At 34.0% G+C, this 17937-nt stretch overlaps 1 protein-coding gene across 2 annotated transcripts; it reads right to left on the reverse strand.

Annotated features, from left to right (window-relative positions):
* LOC134276076 (PCNA-associated factor-like) lies at positions 1 to 17289 on the reverse strand. Of its 2 annotated transcripts, none has more exons than XM_062758357.1 (4): positions 17145 to 17289; positions 4090 to 4158; positions 2292 to 2468; positions 1 to 669 (listed from the first exon to the last, which is right to left on the reverse strand). In XM_062758357.1, exons 1-4 carry the CDS (start codon positions 17194 to 17196, stop codon positions 647 to 649), a joined length of 321 nt encoding a protein of 106 aa, XP_062614341.1. In that variant the 5' UTR covers positions 17197 to 17289; the 3' UTR covers positions 1 to 646. The 2 variants fall into 2 exon arrangements, with proteins under 2 accessions (XP_062614341.1, XP_062614340.1); XM_062758356.1 differs by lacking the exon at positions 1 to 669 and adding an exon at positions 687 to 1119.
* Positions 17290 to 17937: the final 648 nt, after the last annotated feature.

Below are 17937 nucleotides of genomic sequence, written 5' to 3' on the forward strand. Positions count from 1 at the left end.
AGCAATTTAAACATGTTTATTCTTTTTACCAAAATAATTCATCTGCACCAATATATACATGTACAAAATATATACTGAAATAAGGAATATTTAGATGCATTCGGGGAAAAAATCTTTGTAATAATACCTAGACCAAACCAGGTCTACTTTTTTGAAATTTCACAATTTTTTGTAACTTTTTACAATAACTTTCATGCATTTGAATGAAAAGTAAATCCCTAGGGCAGAAATACAAAAAATATGGGAAAATGTGAAAATTTGGCATCATTCCAACAAATTTCCATAGGGTCCAATAAAATTTAACAGCTTTTGAGTTGGCCCTCTAAGTAATGGACCTCTCTCTAAGGCAGAAATAATCAAAAAAGCCCTAGCACCAACTATTAATCAAAAGTTAGGGCTATGGTTAAATTTTTGTGAAAGTTGTTCAAATTCCAAGGTCAAGGTCACAAGGTCAAATTTGGTGGTACCAAAAGAAAGGTCTTGTCACAAGGAATACACCAGTGAAACAGTTAAGCCATAGTCTCACCTACTCAAAAGTTATGGACAAGGTTAAAGTTTTTGACCAGTCTGTCTGCAAATACTTTAACCTAGTCCATACATTTTGAGAAGTTTTTTATACTTTGTGTAACAGTGTCTTCAATGTGAATCAGTCATTTTCTACTGCAGGGCCTAGAAAAAAAAATATTAAAAAGTTTTTGCAGACAAACAAGGCAAAAACTTTATACCCTGAATCTTCTACCCAATGGTATAAAGGGGGCATAACAATAAAAATTGTTAAAAGAAAAATAAGCAATGACAGTCACTGTATAATGGTCCTCATTTTAAAATTCTTATCAGAGCAATATTATACCTAATGCTCATAATTCTCTATTAAATTAAGAAAGAGCACAAAGATAAATATGCATATAAGCAACTTCTTTTTCTCAAACATGTAATCATAATTTTATTTCCATATGATAAAATATCTTAGAACTTTTTATAATGTTTTTTGTACCTTAATACTTGCTAACAAATATTTTTGTGTATACACAAATATATAATCAGCAAATTGAGCAGTTTTTTTTTATACTTTGTGTAACTGTGTCTTTGATGTGAATCAGTCATCTTCTACTGCAGGGCCTAAGAAAAAAGAATATAAAAAATTCAAAGTAAATTGTTTTCAATTTTGCTCATCTTTTATGAATAAGATGGGTTTTTTTTTTTATTTTCAGCATTTAGAATTTACCCATTTGCAACCAAGGTACAAGAGCAAAAATAAAAGTAACAGGGGCAAAGTTTTCTTTCTAATGAAAACCAGGGTACTATAAAATTTCTGTTTTCCTGAGAATTACTTGGCACTATTTTTTGCAGAGTAAAGTGAGTGAGTAAAGAGCCCTGCCACAGCATGATACACCCATCAAATATATGTACATGCATTGTTCAATTCTCATATTTAACAGTTTAGAGTGTAAGAAAATCATGTCAACCTTCATTCAAAGATTTCTATGATTTCTTCATTCCTTATACTTGCTGTTTATAATCTCCTGTAGTGTAGGCATAAAGCAATTAAACAAATATTACACCATAGATTTTTCTCAACTGTTGTCGACAAATGCACATCTGCAACCCCCCTCCCATTCTTCACCCCACAGCAACCCCTGACATTGGAACCATACATTTCACAATTTTGGAAAAGACATCCTCACTCATCATAAATGTTTGATCAGTATCAAGGAGCAGATTTCAAAGCATTAATTCATTTTCAGTATATAATTAGAGCCCCACCCTAACACTGTGGGATTCACATCCGATTTAGTGGCATAGAGTCTAGGATACCCTGGAAAGGTGGAAAAGGGCCATGCACAGTTCATAGTCATCAAGCACATTGGATTTTTCAACTTGAATAAATAGCACAAATAAAGTTTATGTAGAGCTCTATCAAACTACAGAGAGAGCAAATGGACTCTGGTGGAAGTTTGGATACTGCAGCCATAAACTGGGCGGTGAGATTTTTTTTATTTTTTTTTTTTTTTTTTTTTTTTTTATGATTGTGTCACAAATCATTTAGAGAACTCAACAGATTCTATATCATAGATACAAATCTGGGGGCATCCACCCCAAAATTTGTTCATGTACTATGAATTTAAAAAAACCTGTCTCGTTTTCTAAATAATACTTAAAGATTAGTTTTAAGCTATGATTCACATTTTTATATATGGCAGATCATATTCATTGTCTCAAACCTTCATGAACCCATACTGAAAAATTATTTTTAAAACATCACCAATTAAGCTAAAATGAACCCATCTGACCTGGATCTGAAGAACTACTACTCTGGCTGCTGCTGCTCTTTGTAGATTCCAAGTCACTTGGTGTTTGGTTTTCTTTTCCTTTCTGGGGGGACTGAAAAAATGAGTTAATTCCCTTCTGCCAATCAGGAGTTGGACGTGGACAAACAGGGTTTCCTCCGGCATACTTTCCCGTCTTTCCTAAATAATTGTATTAAAAGTATTTTTTTATCTTCGGTAGTGATTTGGTGCATTGATAATCTGTTTCTTGAAAATGAGCTAAATGCAGAGTGGACAGATAGACAAAAGGAGGAAAGGATAGAGGGAAGTCTATCCCAAAAGCACCGGTCCATCGGACAAAACAGGTGAAAATCTTATTGGTCTGATGCAATAACTAGTAAAATTGGTCCGTTTGTCTGAGTTTTGTTTTGGTTGGGTTTTAAATTTTATACTTTCTATTTCATCATATAGACGCTGAAACTAATACCAAAACACATTATCAAACATTTTGTCGATCATGATTGTTTTAAAACCTACTTTCGCCACGATGTTTCTAAAATATTTTGATAGGACAGTTCCAGGAAGATTTCAGTTATATTTTAATATATTATTTATATTATTAAATATATTATATATATAATTAATGTCATATTTGTTTATTGATTCATATGATATAAAGACACCTTGTTATGATCATTATATATGATAAAAGTTGGACCAGTGAAAATCGTTTGGTCCTGTGAAATTGTTTCAACTGTCTGTCAGAATGTCCTATGATGATTTTTCTTTTTCGCGAAGAGTGAGAGGGATGGAAGGATGGACTTAAAACATATGTAATTATCGGTAGAGAGTCAGAGCTCACCACAATAAAAGTTGTCATTAAGGAAGGCAAAGTCACATATATAAGTAATAATCAAGTAGTGTACATCCCCAACTTTGGTTTGATAGGGCTTGCAGTTACTGTAGACAAAATTTTCAGTGAAGTATTACTTTATTCTATGAATGCGGTCACAATTTTTTTGCGAAAATTTGTCACAGCATACATAAAGCAATATGAGCTGCAACTTTGATGTTGGAATTTTTTGTTGCAAAATTGTAAATAACTATTTCAATGACAGAAAAAAAATAATTCTAATAAACTTTTGTTTTTCATATTTGCGGTGGAAGAATTATTTATAAGCTTCAATGGTATCGAAATTACATTATTGTTGTCCTGTACAATAATGATTTCTCTTATAAAACTGTATATTGGATTGTATATTTAAGAGTCCTTCTTCTGCTTTATTTTAGTCTAATTGATCATAAAGGTTTAAGTTACATACAGATTTATCATAATAACACATTTTAACAGCAAAATAAAATTTTCAAAAATGCAGCTCATATTGTTTTAAAGTGTATTTAGAAAGAAAATTGCATTAAATTTATGAAAATATGATAAAGGTAATGCATTAATACACACGTATGAATATGTATATTCTATATACAATTAATTCTCGATAAATTGCAGCCTTTCGTAATTTAGAAGTCATGGCAGTATAATGAATTTGGCGATGAACTAGATTTCCCATCTTTTGGGATACAATAAGTAGAGTTACAGTTCTTGGAAATACATAAAGCATTTCTATAAATTATTACTATTACATGTATATAAAACATACCGTATATCAAACATATGAGCTCTGGAATATATGTACCCAACATTGTGAATAACCTATCACTCCACAATGAAATCTGGGAGTCATTGTTACTATAGCTCCAAATAAAGTAACAAGTAGATGCTGCTTAACGCTAGTAATGACAGAAAGTCTGTATACGTACTTACCACTGGAGGGGTCACTAGAGGAGGAGGAGCTTCCACCTAGTGCTTTTCTTGGGGCACTTGCTGCTACAACTAGAAACAGAATTAAAGTTAAGCATAGCTTAAAGATACTTGGTTTAATTTACCAGGACTGTTTCAGACATGTTGCAGTAGTCTGGATTGTATACAATTAGCTACAGTAACCTGAATACCATGCATCGGACACCCTTGTGCTTCGACAAATTTTAGGGATATCACTACCAATGAAAAACAAGAGATGTTTGTAAAACACTTATGCCCCCCTCCCCCCAAATTGTAATTTTTCCAAGTCCAAAAGGGCATAACTCTGTCAAAAATGGCACGATTGTACCCAAAACAGATCTTGACCTAGATATTCATGATAAATCTCTATACTAAATTTCATTTCAGTATGTGCAACGGTTGCAAAGAAAATGAACGGAAACTGCAAATAATTGGAATTTTTTTCTTTTTCTAAGTCCAAGCAAGGGGCATAACTCTGTCAAAAATGGTGCGATCATACCCAAAATAAAACTTGGCCTAAGACATTCATGTGATATATCTGTACACTAAATTTCATTTCAGTTAGTGCAAACGGTTGCCAAGAAAATGAACGGAAACTGCAAATAATTGGAATTTTTCAAAGTCCAAGGGGCATAACTCTATCAACCAGAAGTCTCTGTCGAGACTGTAGCTCTACTGGTTTATACTTAAAACAAAGGAAGAGAAAAGTAGCAGTTGGGACTTGAGACTTTAAATAAGCAATAAATAGAAAAATGATCCTTGCCACTCAATAAAAACCAATGCACAGAATTATGTATCTTAGTATAGTCTACTTGTGTGCCAAGTTATACTGAAATCAGACCAAAACTGTAGGAAGAGTAGCATTTTGAAAGAATTTCACAGAAATTTCTATTTTTAGTAACCATGGCAACATTGTTCATTGAAATCAAAAACCGATGCACAGAATTATGTATCTTAGTGTAGTCTACTTGTATGCCAAGTTACATCAAAATCAGACCAAAACTGTAGGAGGAGTAGCATTTTGAAAGAATTTCACAGAAATTTCTATTTTTAGTAACCACGGCAACACCGTTTATCGAAATCAAAAACCGATGCACAGAATTATGTATCTTAGTGTAGTCTACTTGTGTGCCAAGTTATACTGAAATCGGACCAAATCTGTAGGAGGAGTAGCATTTTGAAAGAATTTCAAAGAAATTTCTATTTTTAGTAACCAAGGCAACACCGTTCATCAAAATCAAAAACCGATGCACAGAATTATGTATCTTAGTGTAGTCTACTTGTGTGCCAAGTTATAATGAAATTGGACCAAAACTGTAGGAGGAGTAGCATTTTTAAAGAATTTCACAGAAATTTCTATTTTTAGTAACCACGGCAACACCGTTTATCGAAATAAAAAACCAATGCACAGAATTATGTATCTTAGTGTAGTCTTCTTGTGTGCCAAGTTATACTGAAATCGGACCAAAACTGTAGGAGGAGTAGCATTTTGAAAAATTGTTTACAGACAGACAGACAGACAGACGGACGGACGACGGACGCATTACTATCGCATAAGCTCTTCTGGTCTCTGACCAGTAGAGCTAAAAATGGTGTGATCATTCCCAAAAGAAAACTTGGCTTAGATATTCATGTGATAAATCTGTAAACCAAATTTCATTTCAGTATGTGCAACACTTGAGAAGAAAATGAACAGAAACTGCAAATAATTGGAATTTTTCAAAGTCCATGGGCCATAACTCTTATCAACCAGAAGTCTCTGTCGAGACTGTAGCTCTACTGGTTTGTACTTATCAAAAACCATTGCACTATTTTATGTATCTGTGTATAGTCTACTTGTGTGCCAACTTATTTTGAAATCAGACCAAAACTGTAGAAGGAGTAGCGTTTTAAAAGAATTTCACAGAAAATTCTATTTTTAGTTACCATGGCAACACCGTTCAACGAAATCAAAAACCGATGCACTATTCTATGTATCTTAGTGTAGTCTACTTGTGTGCCAAGTTATATTGAAATTAGACCAAAACTGTAGGAGGAGTAGCATTTTGAAAGAATTTCATAGAAATTTCTATGTAACAACGCCAAGACCGTTCGTCGAAATCAAAAACCGATACACAGAATTATGTATCTTAGTGTAGTCTACTTGTGTGCCAAGTTATATTGAAATCAGACCAAAACTGTAGGAGGAGTAGCATTTTGAAAGAATTTCACAGAAATTTCTACTTTTAATAACAACGCCAAGACCGTTCGTCGAAATCAAAAACCGATATACAGAATTATGTATCTCAGTGTAGTCTACTTGTGTGCCAAGTTATATTGAAATCAGACCAAAACTGTAGGAGGAGTAGCATTTTGAAAGAATTTCACAGAAATTTCTATTTTTAGTAACAACGCCAACACCGTTCGTCGAAATCAAAAACCAATACACAGAATTATGTATCTTAGTGTAGTCTACTTGTGTGCCAAGTTATATTGAAATCAGACCAAAACTGTAGGAGGAGTAGCATTTTGAAAGAATTTCACAGAAATTTCTATTTTTAGTAACAACGCCAAGACCGTTCGTCGAAATCAAAAACCGATACACAAAATTATGTATCTTAGTGTAGTCTACTTGTGTGCCAAGTTATATTGAAATCAGACCAAAACTGTAGGAGGAGTAGCATTTTGAAAGAATTTCACAGAAATTTCTATTTTTAGTAACAATGCCAAGACCGTTCGTCGAAATCAAAAACCGATACACAGAATTATGTATCTTAGTGTAGTCTACTTGTGTGCCAAGCTATATTGAAATCAGACCAAAACTGTAGGAGGAGTAGCATTTTGAAAGAATTTCACAGAAATTTCTATTTTTAGTAACAACGCCAACACCGTTCGTCGAAATAAAAAACCAATACACAGAATTATGTATCTTAGTGTAGTCTACTTGTGTGCCAAGTTATATTGAAATCAGACCAAAACTGTAGGAGGAGTAGCATTTTGAAAGAATTTAACAGAAATTTCTATTTTTAGTAACAACGCCAAGACCGTTCGTCGAAATCAAAAACCGATACACAAAATTATGTATCTTAGTGTAATCTACTTGTGTGCCAAGTTATATTGAAATCAGACCAAAACTGTAGGAGGAGTAGCATTTTGAAAGAATTTCACAGAAATTTCTATTTTTAGTAACAATGCCAAGACCGTTCGTCGAAATCAAAAACCGATACACAGAATTATGTATCTTAGTGTAGTCTACTTGTGTGCCAAGCTATATTGAAATCAGACCAAAACTGTAGGAGGAGTAGCATTTTGAGAGAATTTCTTAGAAATTTCTATTTTTAGTAACAACGCCAACACCGTTCGTCGAAATCAGAAACCGATACACAGAATTATGTATCTTAGTGTAGTCTATTTGTGTGCCAAGTTATATTTAAATCAGACCAAAACTGTAGGAGGAGTAGCATTTTGAGAGAATTTCTTAGAAATTTCTATTTTTAGTAACAACGCCAACACCGTTCGTCGAAATCAGAAACCGATACACAGAATTATGTATCTTAGTGTAGTCTATTTGTGTGCCAAGTTATATTTAAATCAGACCAAAACTGTAGGAGGAGTAGCATTTTGAAAGAATTTCACAGAAATTTCTATTTTTAGTAACAACGCCAACACCGTTCGTCAAAATTAAAATCCGATACACAGAATTATGTATCTTAGTGTAGTCTACTTATATGCCAAGTTATATTGAAATCAGATCAAAACTGTAGGAGGAGTAGCATTTTGAACAAGAGGCCCACGGGCCTTATAGGTCACCTGAGCATCATGCAACAACTTTCAAATGATTGAATTTGTTTCATGTTTTAAGCTAGATCTATGCTAAGGCATTCACAATTTTGGAAGAGGCACTCTTGCTCAACATAACTGTGTACTTAGTTAGTTTATTTAAAACCTAGGAGCAGAGAAGAAGATTTTCAAAGATTTAATGCATTTTCACTATATAATCAATAGAGCCCCGTCCTAACACCAGAACCCCTGACCCTGGGGCCATAAAATTCACAATTTTGGTAGAGGCACTCTTGCTCATCATAACTATGTACTTAGTTAGTTTATTTAAAACCTAGGAGCAGAGAAGAAGATTTTCAAAGATTTAATGCATTTTCACTATATAATCAATAGAGCCCCGCCCTAACACCAGAACCCCTGACCCTGGGGCCATGAGTTTCACAATTTTAATAGAGGCACTCTTGTTCATCATAACTATTTACTTAGTTAGTTTATTTAAAACCTAGGAACAGAGAAGAAGATTTTCACTGATTTAATACATTTTCACTATATAAACAATAGAGCCCTGCCCTAACACCAGAACCCCTGAACCTGGGGCCATGAATTTCACAATTTTGGTGAAGGCACTCTTGCTCATCATAATTATTTACTGAATTAGTGTATTTAATGCCTAGGAGCAGAGAAGAAGATTTTCAAAGATTTAATGCATTTTCATTATATAATCAATATAGAGCCCCGCCCTAACACAAGAACCCCTGACCCTGGGGCCATAAAATTCACAATTTATGAAGAGACACTCTTGCTCATCATAACTATGTGCTTAATTAGTTTATTTAATACTCAGGAACAGAGAAGAAGATTTTCAAAGAAATAATGCATTTTCACAATATAATCAATAGAGCCCCGCCCTAACACCAGAACCCCTGACCCTGGGGCCATAAAATTCACAAATTTGGTAGAGCCACTCTTGCTCATCATAACTATGAACTTAATTTGTTTATTTAATACCCAGGGGCAGAGAAGAAGATTTTTAAAGACTTACTGCATTTTCACTATATAATCAATAGAGCCCCTCCCTAACACCAGAACCCCTGACCCTGGGGCCATGAATTTCACAATTTTGGTAGAGGACTCAATGCTGATTACAATCATACCAACAGTTTGACTGCTTGATGTCCGGGAGTAAAGAAGAAGATTTTTAAAGATTGCACTATTTTTAGTGGTTTTTGCCCCACCCCCCAGGCCCCAGGGGGGCGGGGACCACGAAATTCACAATTTTTGTTCCCCTTCACCCATTGATGCTATATGCCAAATTTGGTTGAAATTGGTTCAGTGGTTTCAGAGAAGAAGCTGAAAATGTTTAAATGTTAACGCACGACGCACGACGGACGACGGACGACAGACGACGGACGACGACGGACAAAAACGGATAGCAATAGGTCACCTGAGTTTACTCAGGTGACCTAAAAATTGTTTACAGACAGACAGACAGACAGACGGACAGACGGACGGACGCCGGACGCATTACTATCGCATAAGCTCTTCTGGTCTCTGACCAGTAGAGCTAAAAAATTGGAATTTTTCTAAGTCCAAGGGGAATAACTCTGTCAAAAATGGTGCGAACGAACCCAAAACATAACTTTGCCTAGACATTCAAGTGATATATCTGTATACCAAATTTCATTTCAGTATGTGCAACGGTTGCGAAGAAAATAAACGGAAACTAAGTGGACCGACAGCCAGCAGCAAAGCAATATGCTCTCCCTTCTTCGAAGGGGAGCATAATTAATATTATTGTGTGTGCATATATATTCTGTTGATTTCTTCATAGTAAGCCTTAACAGTTCTGCGTGGAAGTGGGTCATGTCCCCCCACTTTCAAAACCGTTGCTACGTCACTGAATTATTCCTCTTTTATGTAAAAATAAAAGAAAAACATTAAAAATTCTATCATTTAGTGGCGATTTGCTGCTAAGGGACATGTTATGACTGTGGTGAGGGCTTGCCAAACTTCCCTACCTATAATACAAATACTATGCTTTTTGGAAGTATCAATTATTTACCTTAAATTATCATGCTTATTATTAGGGCTGGGACAATATATTGATATAGATAATATGGATTCTGCGTGAGCAAAATACACGTATCAATACATATGAAGAAACATTGAACTATCGCATAAAAATTCTGACATGTTTTTTTTTTGTTTATTTAACATTTGGTTTTAATATAAAATAAATAAGCTAAATAAATATAGATATGAAATAAATAATAGGCCTATTAACACCACTTGAGTAAAATATTCTTGTAAAGGCCAAAATAAAATTATAGTTTGTTTGGAATTGCCGCCCGCCTCATTGAAATACCCCCCGCTCAAAAAATTTTATTGGCAAAATATTGGAAATATTTTTTTTACCGTCCTTATGTCCGACATCGCTTTTTACAAGTTAGTTCGTTCTTCGAAATAGCTTTTTAAAGTCGGGTTTGAGCTCACATAAATTTAACAATACCGGTCAATAAAACGCTTTCTTCATAGTATTAATTTTATGATATAGGGAGTATGGGTGGCGATTTGACAAAATGAAAGCCGCCAAAATGTCAGACCAAGTTGGATCAGTGGATGTGAAAACGTTCAAGCATTGAAGACCAGAACATTTATGCATCTTCATAAAAATAGAAGGTGAATAAACCAGAAGTCTCTGTCGAGACTGAAGCTCTACTGGTTTGAACTTATAGCGAAGGAAAAGAAAAGTACTTAAGCAGCTGGGATTTGAAATTTTACAACAGCAATAAATAGAATAATGATCGTTGATAAAGTCTCTTTATGTTCTTAGTGTAGTCTACTTGTCTGCCAAGTTATATTGAAATCAGACCAAAACTGTAGGAGGAGTAGCATTTTGAAACAATTTTACAGTCATTTCTATTTTTAGTAACCATAGCAACACCGTTCATCAAAATTAAAATTAAAATTCGATACACAGAATTATGTATCTTAGTGTATTCTACTTGTGTGCCAAGTTATACTGAAATCAGACCAAAACTGTAGGAGGAATAGCATTTTAAAACAATTTTACAGATATTTCTATTTTTAGTAACCACGGCAACACCTTTCATCGAAATCAAAAACCAATACACAGAATTATGTAACTTTGTGTATTATTTTTGTGTGCCAAGTTATACTGAAATCAGACCAAAACTGTAGGAGGAGTAGCATTTTGAAAGAATTTCACAGAAATTTCTATTTTTAGTAACCATGGCAACACCGTTCATCGAAATCAAAAACCGATATACAGATTTATGTATCTTAGTGTATTCTACTTGTGTGCCAAGTTATACTGAAATCAGACCAAAACTGTAGGAGGAGTAGCATTTTGAAAGAATTTCACAGAAATTTCTATTTTTAGTAACCATGGCAACACCGTTCATCGAAATCAAAAACCAATATAGAGAATTATGTATCTTAGTGTATTCTTCTTGTGTGCCAAATTATACTGAAATCAGACCAAAACTGTAGGAGGAGTAGCATTTTGTAACAATTTTACAGATATTTCTATTTTTAGTAACCACGGCAACACCGTTCATCGAAATCAAAAACCGATACACAGATTTACGTATCTTAGTGTAGTCTACTTGTGTGCCAAGTTATACTGAAATCAGACTAAAACTGTAGGAGGAGTAGCATTTTGAAAGAATTTCACAGAAATTTCTATTTTTAGTAACCACGGCAACACCGTTCATCGAAATCAAAAACCGATACACAGAATTATGTATCTTAGTGTAGTCTACTTGTGTGCCAAGTTATATTGAAATTAGACCAAAACTGTAGGAGGAGTAGCATTTTGAAAAATTGTTTACAGACAGACGGACAGACAGACAGACGGACAGACGGACGGACGCCGGACGCATTACTATCGCATAAGCTCTTCTGGTCTCTGACCAGTAGAGCTAAAAATTAAATGGAATGATACACCGATACCTGGAAAGAGTTTATTGTAATAGATTGCCCTTTGAACTTGATAGGATAAGTCCGTCATGTTGAAATTAAAAATGATCGTTCAGTTCCCAGTTAAAAAATTACATGGGTCAGAAATGTTTATTCCCAAATACAAAAGGAAAAATGTTGTCTGTCAGTATGACAAGTCTTTGAAACCTAATGTTAAAACTGATTCATGGCGAACACTCTAGAACATACCAAGTAATCCCTGTTGAGATTCTGCTAGGCTAGATATTTGGACTGACGCCGTCGCAGAATCCCTGGACAATCATTAATAATTCATGTCTGGACACTAAGTCCCAACTTCGGTCGACTATAGCAAGAATTATTCACCTAGACCACACTGCCGTTCGCTTCAATTAAGTCATTTAGTTGTTTATTTGACTCTCTGTCACTATTATTTCTACATAGCTTACCGTTTAGGCATGTAAATCCCAACATAAAAATATTCACTGAAATCTGCTTTCAAAATATGGCTCCCGTGACGAAATTGTTTACCTCCTCGAATAAAAGAGTGTCCTAGAGTCTGTTTTTACCCTATGTGATGTTCAATAGCCACAGTAGATTTGGTTCAGAGTCACATAGGGTAAAAACAGACTATAGGAACTCTTTTATTCGAGGAGGTAAACAATTTCGTCACGGGAGCCATATTTTGAAAGCAGATTTCAGTGAATATTTTTATGTTGGGATTTACATGCCTAAACGATAAGCTATGTAGAAATAATAGTGACAGAGAGTCAAATAAACAACTAAATGACTTAATTGAAGCGAACAGCAGTGTGATCTAGGTGAACAATTCTTGCTATAGTCGACCGAAGTTGGGACTTAATCTCCAGACATGAATTATTAATGATTGTCCAGGGATTCTGCGACAGCGTCAGTCCAAATATCTAGCCTAGCAGAATCTCAACAGGGATTACATACCAAGCACCCCTTCCGCTTTTCCACAAAACATCCCAAGTGGCAACTATTCTTAAGAAATTTTGTGTGGTTCGCACTCTTTGTAAGGGTTGTCTTAATGAAGGGCTAAATTTCAAAGAGAAATGCTATGAAATACACTAATGAAATTGTTTTAAAAAGATTTGTAAAGAAAGTGTTTTAAAAAGATTTTTAAAATAAAGAAAAAAGTTTGAAGCTGAAATTTGACTTTTAATAGATAAGCAAATCTAACATCGAAGAAAGATTGATACTTGAGTACCGTTCTGTGTATATTTTAGACAAAAATGATATTAAGGCCAAAAAAAAAAAATACCTGTGTTTTCGGTAACCCGACCAACCCTAATTTTACGCGCCGACCCTAGCACTTTTTATTGCAAATCCGGATTACGTACCATAATTTGTTCTAAAACTACAGTCTTCAAAACACGCGCAGTTAAAAAGGCACTTGTAACAGATAATTAAAAACGTCTTTTCAAGCATTTTAAGATTATATACATGCGTAGATAATAGCTCTTTTCCCCTTAGATCGTTCCCTCCTTTACCCTTTAATGACGACTTTTGACACTTAGCATCCAACCCTTAATGAGACTTCTGATCAAATCGATGTTGACACGTGTGTATATTTTCATTGTTGATTTGACTTGAAATTACCGCTTGTTTTTAAATTATCAGAGCACAGGTGGCCACCTGCAGGTTAACAATAGATGATTGCATCATACTACAGTTGGAAATCACATGATATACTTGTTTAAAAAACATAAGAATCTCGGAAAGTCCCACCAAAATTCAAAATGGCGGACTGTTACTTACGATGTTTTTTGAGCATATAACTCAGTCAATACCCAATATTTTCTCATCCAGTAAAGCATTACATGAAATTCAAGCTATCAACTACATATTCCTTGAAAGGTTTGATAATTATAATGATCTACACGTGTAATATACTTCAATATAAAATACGAAAATTTTGTGAAGTTCGGGACCGCGCAGTGCCGATTTCGTTACCTGTTTCTCAGAAATTCAGAAGATTTCTTCCATTTTACGCATAGTTATAAATGTAAAGGTGTAGAAAATAATTATTTTAATAGAATTTGATCATTAAAATGTTCAACCAGAAGTCTCTGTCGAGACTGAAGCTCTACTGGTTTGTTCTTATAGCAAAGGAAAAGAAAAGTTCTTAAGCAGTTGGGAATTGAAACTTTACCACAGCAATAAAAAGAATAATGAGCCTTGATTAAGTCTCTTTATGTTCTTAGTGTAGTCTACTTGCATGCCACATTATATTATAATCAGACTTAAACTGTATTTGGAGTAGCATTTTGAGAGTTTTTAACAGAAATTTTTGTTTTTATTTACCGCGGAAACACGGTTCATCGAAATCAAAAACCGATAGACAGAATTGTGTATCTTAGTGTAGTCTACTTGTATGCCAAGTTATATTGAAATCAGACCAAAACTGTAGGAGGAGTAGCATTTTGAAAGAATTTCACAGAAATTTCTATTTTTAGTAACAACGGCAACACCGTTCATCGAAATCAAAGACCGATAAAGAGAATCATGTATCTTAGTGTAGTCTACTTGTGTGCCAAGTTATATTGAAATCAGACCAAGACTGTAGGAGGAGTAGCATTTTGAAAGAATTTCACAGAAATTTCTATTTTTAGTAACAACGGCAACACCGTTCATTGAAATCAAAAACCGATAAAGAGAATCATGTATCTTAGTGTAGTCTACTTGTGTGCCAAGTTATATTGAAATCAGACCAAAACTGTAGGAGGAGTAGCATTTTGAAAGAATTTCACAGAAATTTCTATTTTTAGTAACCACGGCAACACCGTTCATTGAAATCAAAAACTGATATACAGAATTGTGTATCGTAGTGTAGTCTACTTGTATGCCAAGTTATATTGAAATCAGACCAAAACTGTAGGAGGAGTAGCATTTTGAAAGAATTTCACAGAAATTTCTATTTTTAGTAACAACGGCAACACCGTTCATTGAAATCAAAAACCGATATACAGAATTATGTATCTTAGTGTAGTCTACTTGTGTGCCAAGTTATATTGAAATCAGACCAAAACTGTAGGAGGAGTAGCATTTTGAAAGAATTTCACAGAAATTTCTATTTTTAGTAACAACGGGAACACCGTTCATTGAAATCAAAAACCAATACACAGAATCATGTATCTTAGTGTAGTCTACTTGTGTGCCAAGTTATATTGAAATCAGACCAAAACTGTAGGAGGAGTAGCATTTTGAAAAATTGTTTACAGACAGACAGACAGACGGACGGACGACGGACGCATTACTATCGCATAAGCTCTTCTGGTCTCTGACCAGTAGAGCTAAAAACGTTTAGAAATCAAGTTTTATCACACAAGTTTGAAAATTTGTTGGCGAGATTGACATTGTACTATCACTACAATTATTGATTTCTGAGGAATCAAACTTATAAAATGGATAATAAATAATAATCTAATCATTAATTATAACATCACACATAAATTTCATAGTTTTTAAAGACAATTTTGGCATATTTGTTTAAAATATCTATTTTGCGATTTACATCTGCTTTCACCTGAATTATTTATTTATAGAAAATTACAATAAAAATTCTGTAAATAGATGAGAAAAATTTTATTTATTACGAATCCAATGATATATAATACATAGCATAAAAGAATTGTTTGACCCCTATTAGCATGAATAGTTCAGTTTTAAAATGCACTCCAATTCATTTAAAACGTTGTAAGGGGCAGCCACTAGGCAAACACTCCAGGAATATGGCTAGTGTTTCAAATTGTGGCCCCAGATGTATTGCATCACTTATTTTATATGTGCATCACTCAACTCCAAGTCCACCACATGTTGTCATTGGGTTTAAGCTCAAGAAATGTCCACACTCATACGAAATAACTGCAACATATAACTTTCTTTGGCACTGGACTGTGGGAAATTTATTTGGAGATAGTCATAATTTTGAAGCTAACAACGGCGGTTTAACTCTGACATTATTGGCCGTGAAAGAAATGGATATTAACTATATGTCTTTACATGTAATGATAATGAGGTCGAGGTAGAAGTAGGCCTGAAAAACAATTTTGAATTCTTTATTTTACTTTTTTGTTAAATGTGACAAAATTTCATTATTAAATTGTGATTAAAATTCAAATGTCTTTTTCTGTAAATCAATTTCTTGCAATTGGTTCTGCTACCTACCTCTAGAAAACAAAATACTACTTGTTAATATTTAATATCATATACAGTTTACCTAAAAAACAGTCAAATATAATGTTCAGTTAAAATAAAAAGTAAAAGTAAAAAAAAAAGTAATTGCCTACCTACCTACCCTAATTTTGAGGGACATGTTACCGGAAACACACATATTTTTTTTTTTTTGGCCTAATCAAATAAAAGAAAGAGGGAAATTAACGAAAATCACCACTGTTCATTGCGATTTTCAATTTCTATTAAAATAGCTTCAATTTGTTAAAAAAAAAAAAAAAATTCCCTCCCTCCCTCCTGGGTCTGAAAACCCCCAGGCGGCAATTCCAAACAAACATTTTTTTATTTTATTTATTTATTTATTTATTTATTCAATTTGACAAAAACCACATGCGGCGCAAGTCATACATACAGTAAACAAATATAAAATATATAGTCACATAGATTTTCTTATATTACATGCATCACGTATGAAGTTACAAATATTTCTTGTAGAATTAACATCTGCTGGATTAAGAATTTCATAAGATATACATGTATTATTAAAAAGTGTACAAAATTCACTTCTTAGTTGTTTATATAGAGGACATACAAATAAAAAATGATGTTCATCTTCAACGACATTTTTACAATTAATACAAAATCTTTCATCTCTTGGTATAATTGGGTTACAATATCTGCCAACCTCTATCTGTAATTTGTGAGCACTTATTCTCAATCGAGTCAAAAAAGAACGAAGATTCTTGGAAATGGAAAAATTTAAGTATGGTTGAATTTCAAGTTTGTTTAGATTCCCTTGACTTATTAACTGGCTGTAGAATGATAAGGATGGCCTAACTTTTACAACATATAAACAACTATTTTGAATAAATTAAATTGTTCTTATTTGCAAAGAATTGTTTTCTTTATTTCAATACAAAAAAAAGATTTTATAACCAATAAAACATATTGTGATACATATCTTATCGTGGCTCAAATGTCGTGATACGTATCGATATGCCCCTGTAGAAAAAGTCACTGCCCTACTTGCAGTGCGTACCCGCAAGCAACCCCCTACCCCCACAAAAAACAAGACGTGGATGTAGGCTATTGGATTATGTCTGTACATTTCTCTAATCTACCTTTCCTTCCTGCAGCACTTGATCCACCGTCTGCCTTTGTGCGAACCATCATCAAATGTGTACTGTTTACTTCCCGCCCGAATCTGACATGCCGCAAGAGTCAGTCGGAGCATCTCGCGTGGCTTGCTAAACATTCACTCGGCACACCTCGGTCGTTCGACAGGCTGTAAAACTAGATTTTGGGGCTCCCGAATCCCTCGGTACAGGATAAGTGCACTTAAAGCTATGAAAGTTGGGTCCCGGTGTTTTGTGCAAAATAAAATCCCGAATTTCATTGAATTTATGTTTTATAGGTATTAAACTATGTCTTAAGAGCAGGCTTAATTTGGTATATTATATTGCATAAAAGTACTAAATAATGCCGAGCGACACTAGCTTTTGAGACGGGGGTCTAACAATTTGTCACATTTCTATTGTTATTCATATGCATACCCAGTTTTCAACGACATTGTTTACATCGAGCCGCAACTTTGCCATTGGTCTGATTTGCACAGAATGTGTATTTTAATTTATATTTTATACATATCCAATGGACAATGTTGGCCAAAGTTGCGGCTCATATCTAATTTTTTGAAAAAAGTCTCCAAACTACCGTCAAGTTAGACACTAAATTAACAGGTCCCCGAGTGTCAACGATTGATATTATAATCACTTTACTCACGTTACATTGAACATTTCATTGTGTTTGTCATTTGAAGTTTCTATTCGGACAGTATCTATCCTACTTCCAACTTCAAACAATGGAAGATTTTTGCACAAATTTTAAAAGGTTCGAAGATTATATGTCTCTAAT

Source organism: Saccostrea cucullata, unplaced genomic scaffold, assembly GCF_032062105.1.
Source record: "Saccostrea cucullata isolate Sc308-1 unplaced genomic scaffold, CSIRO_AGI_Scuc_v1 ctg106, whole genome shotgun sequence".
In the NCBI taxonomy this organism is placed as follows: domain Eukaryota; kingdom Metazoa; phylum Mollusca; class Bivalvia; order Ostreida; family Ostreidae; genus Saccostrea; species Saccostrea cuccullata.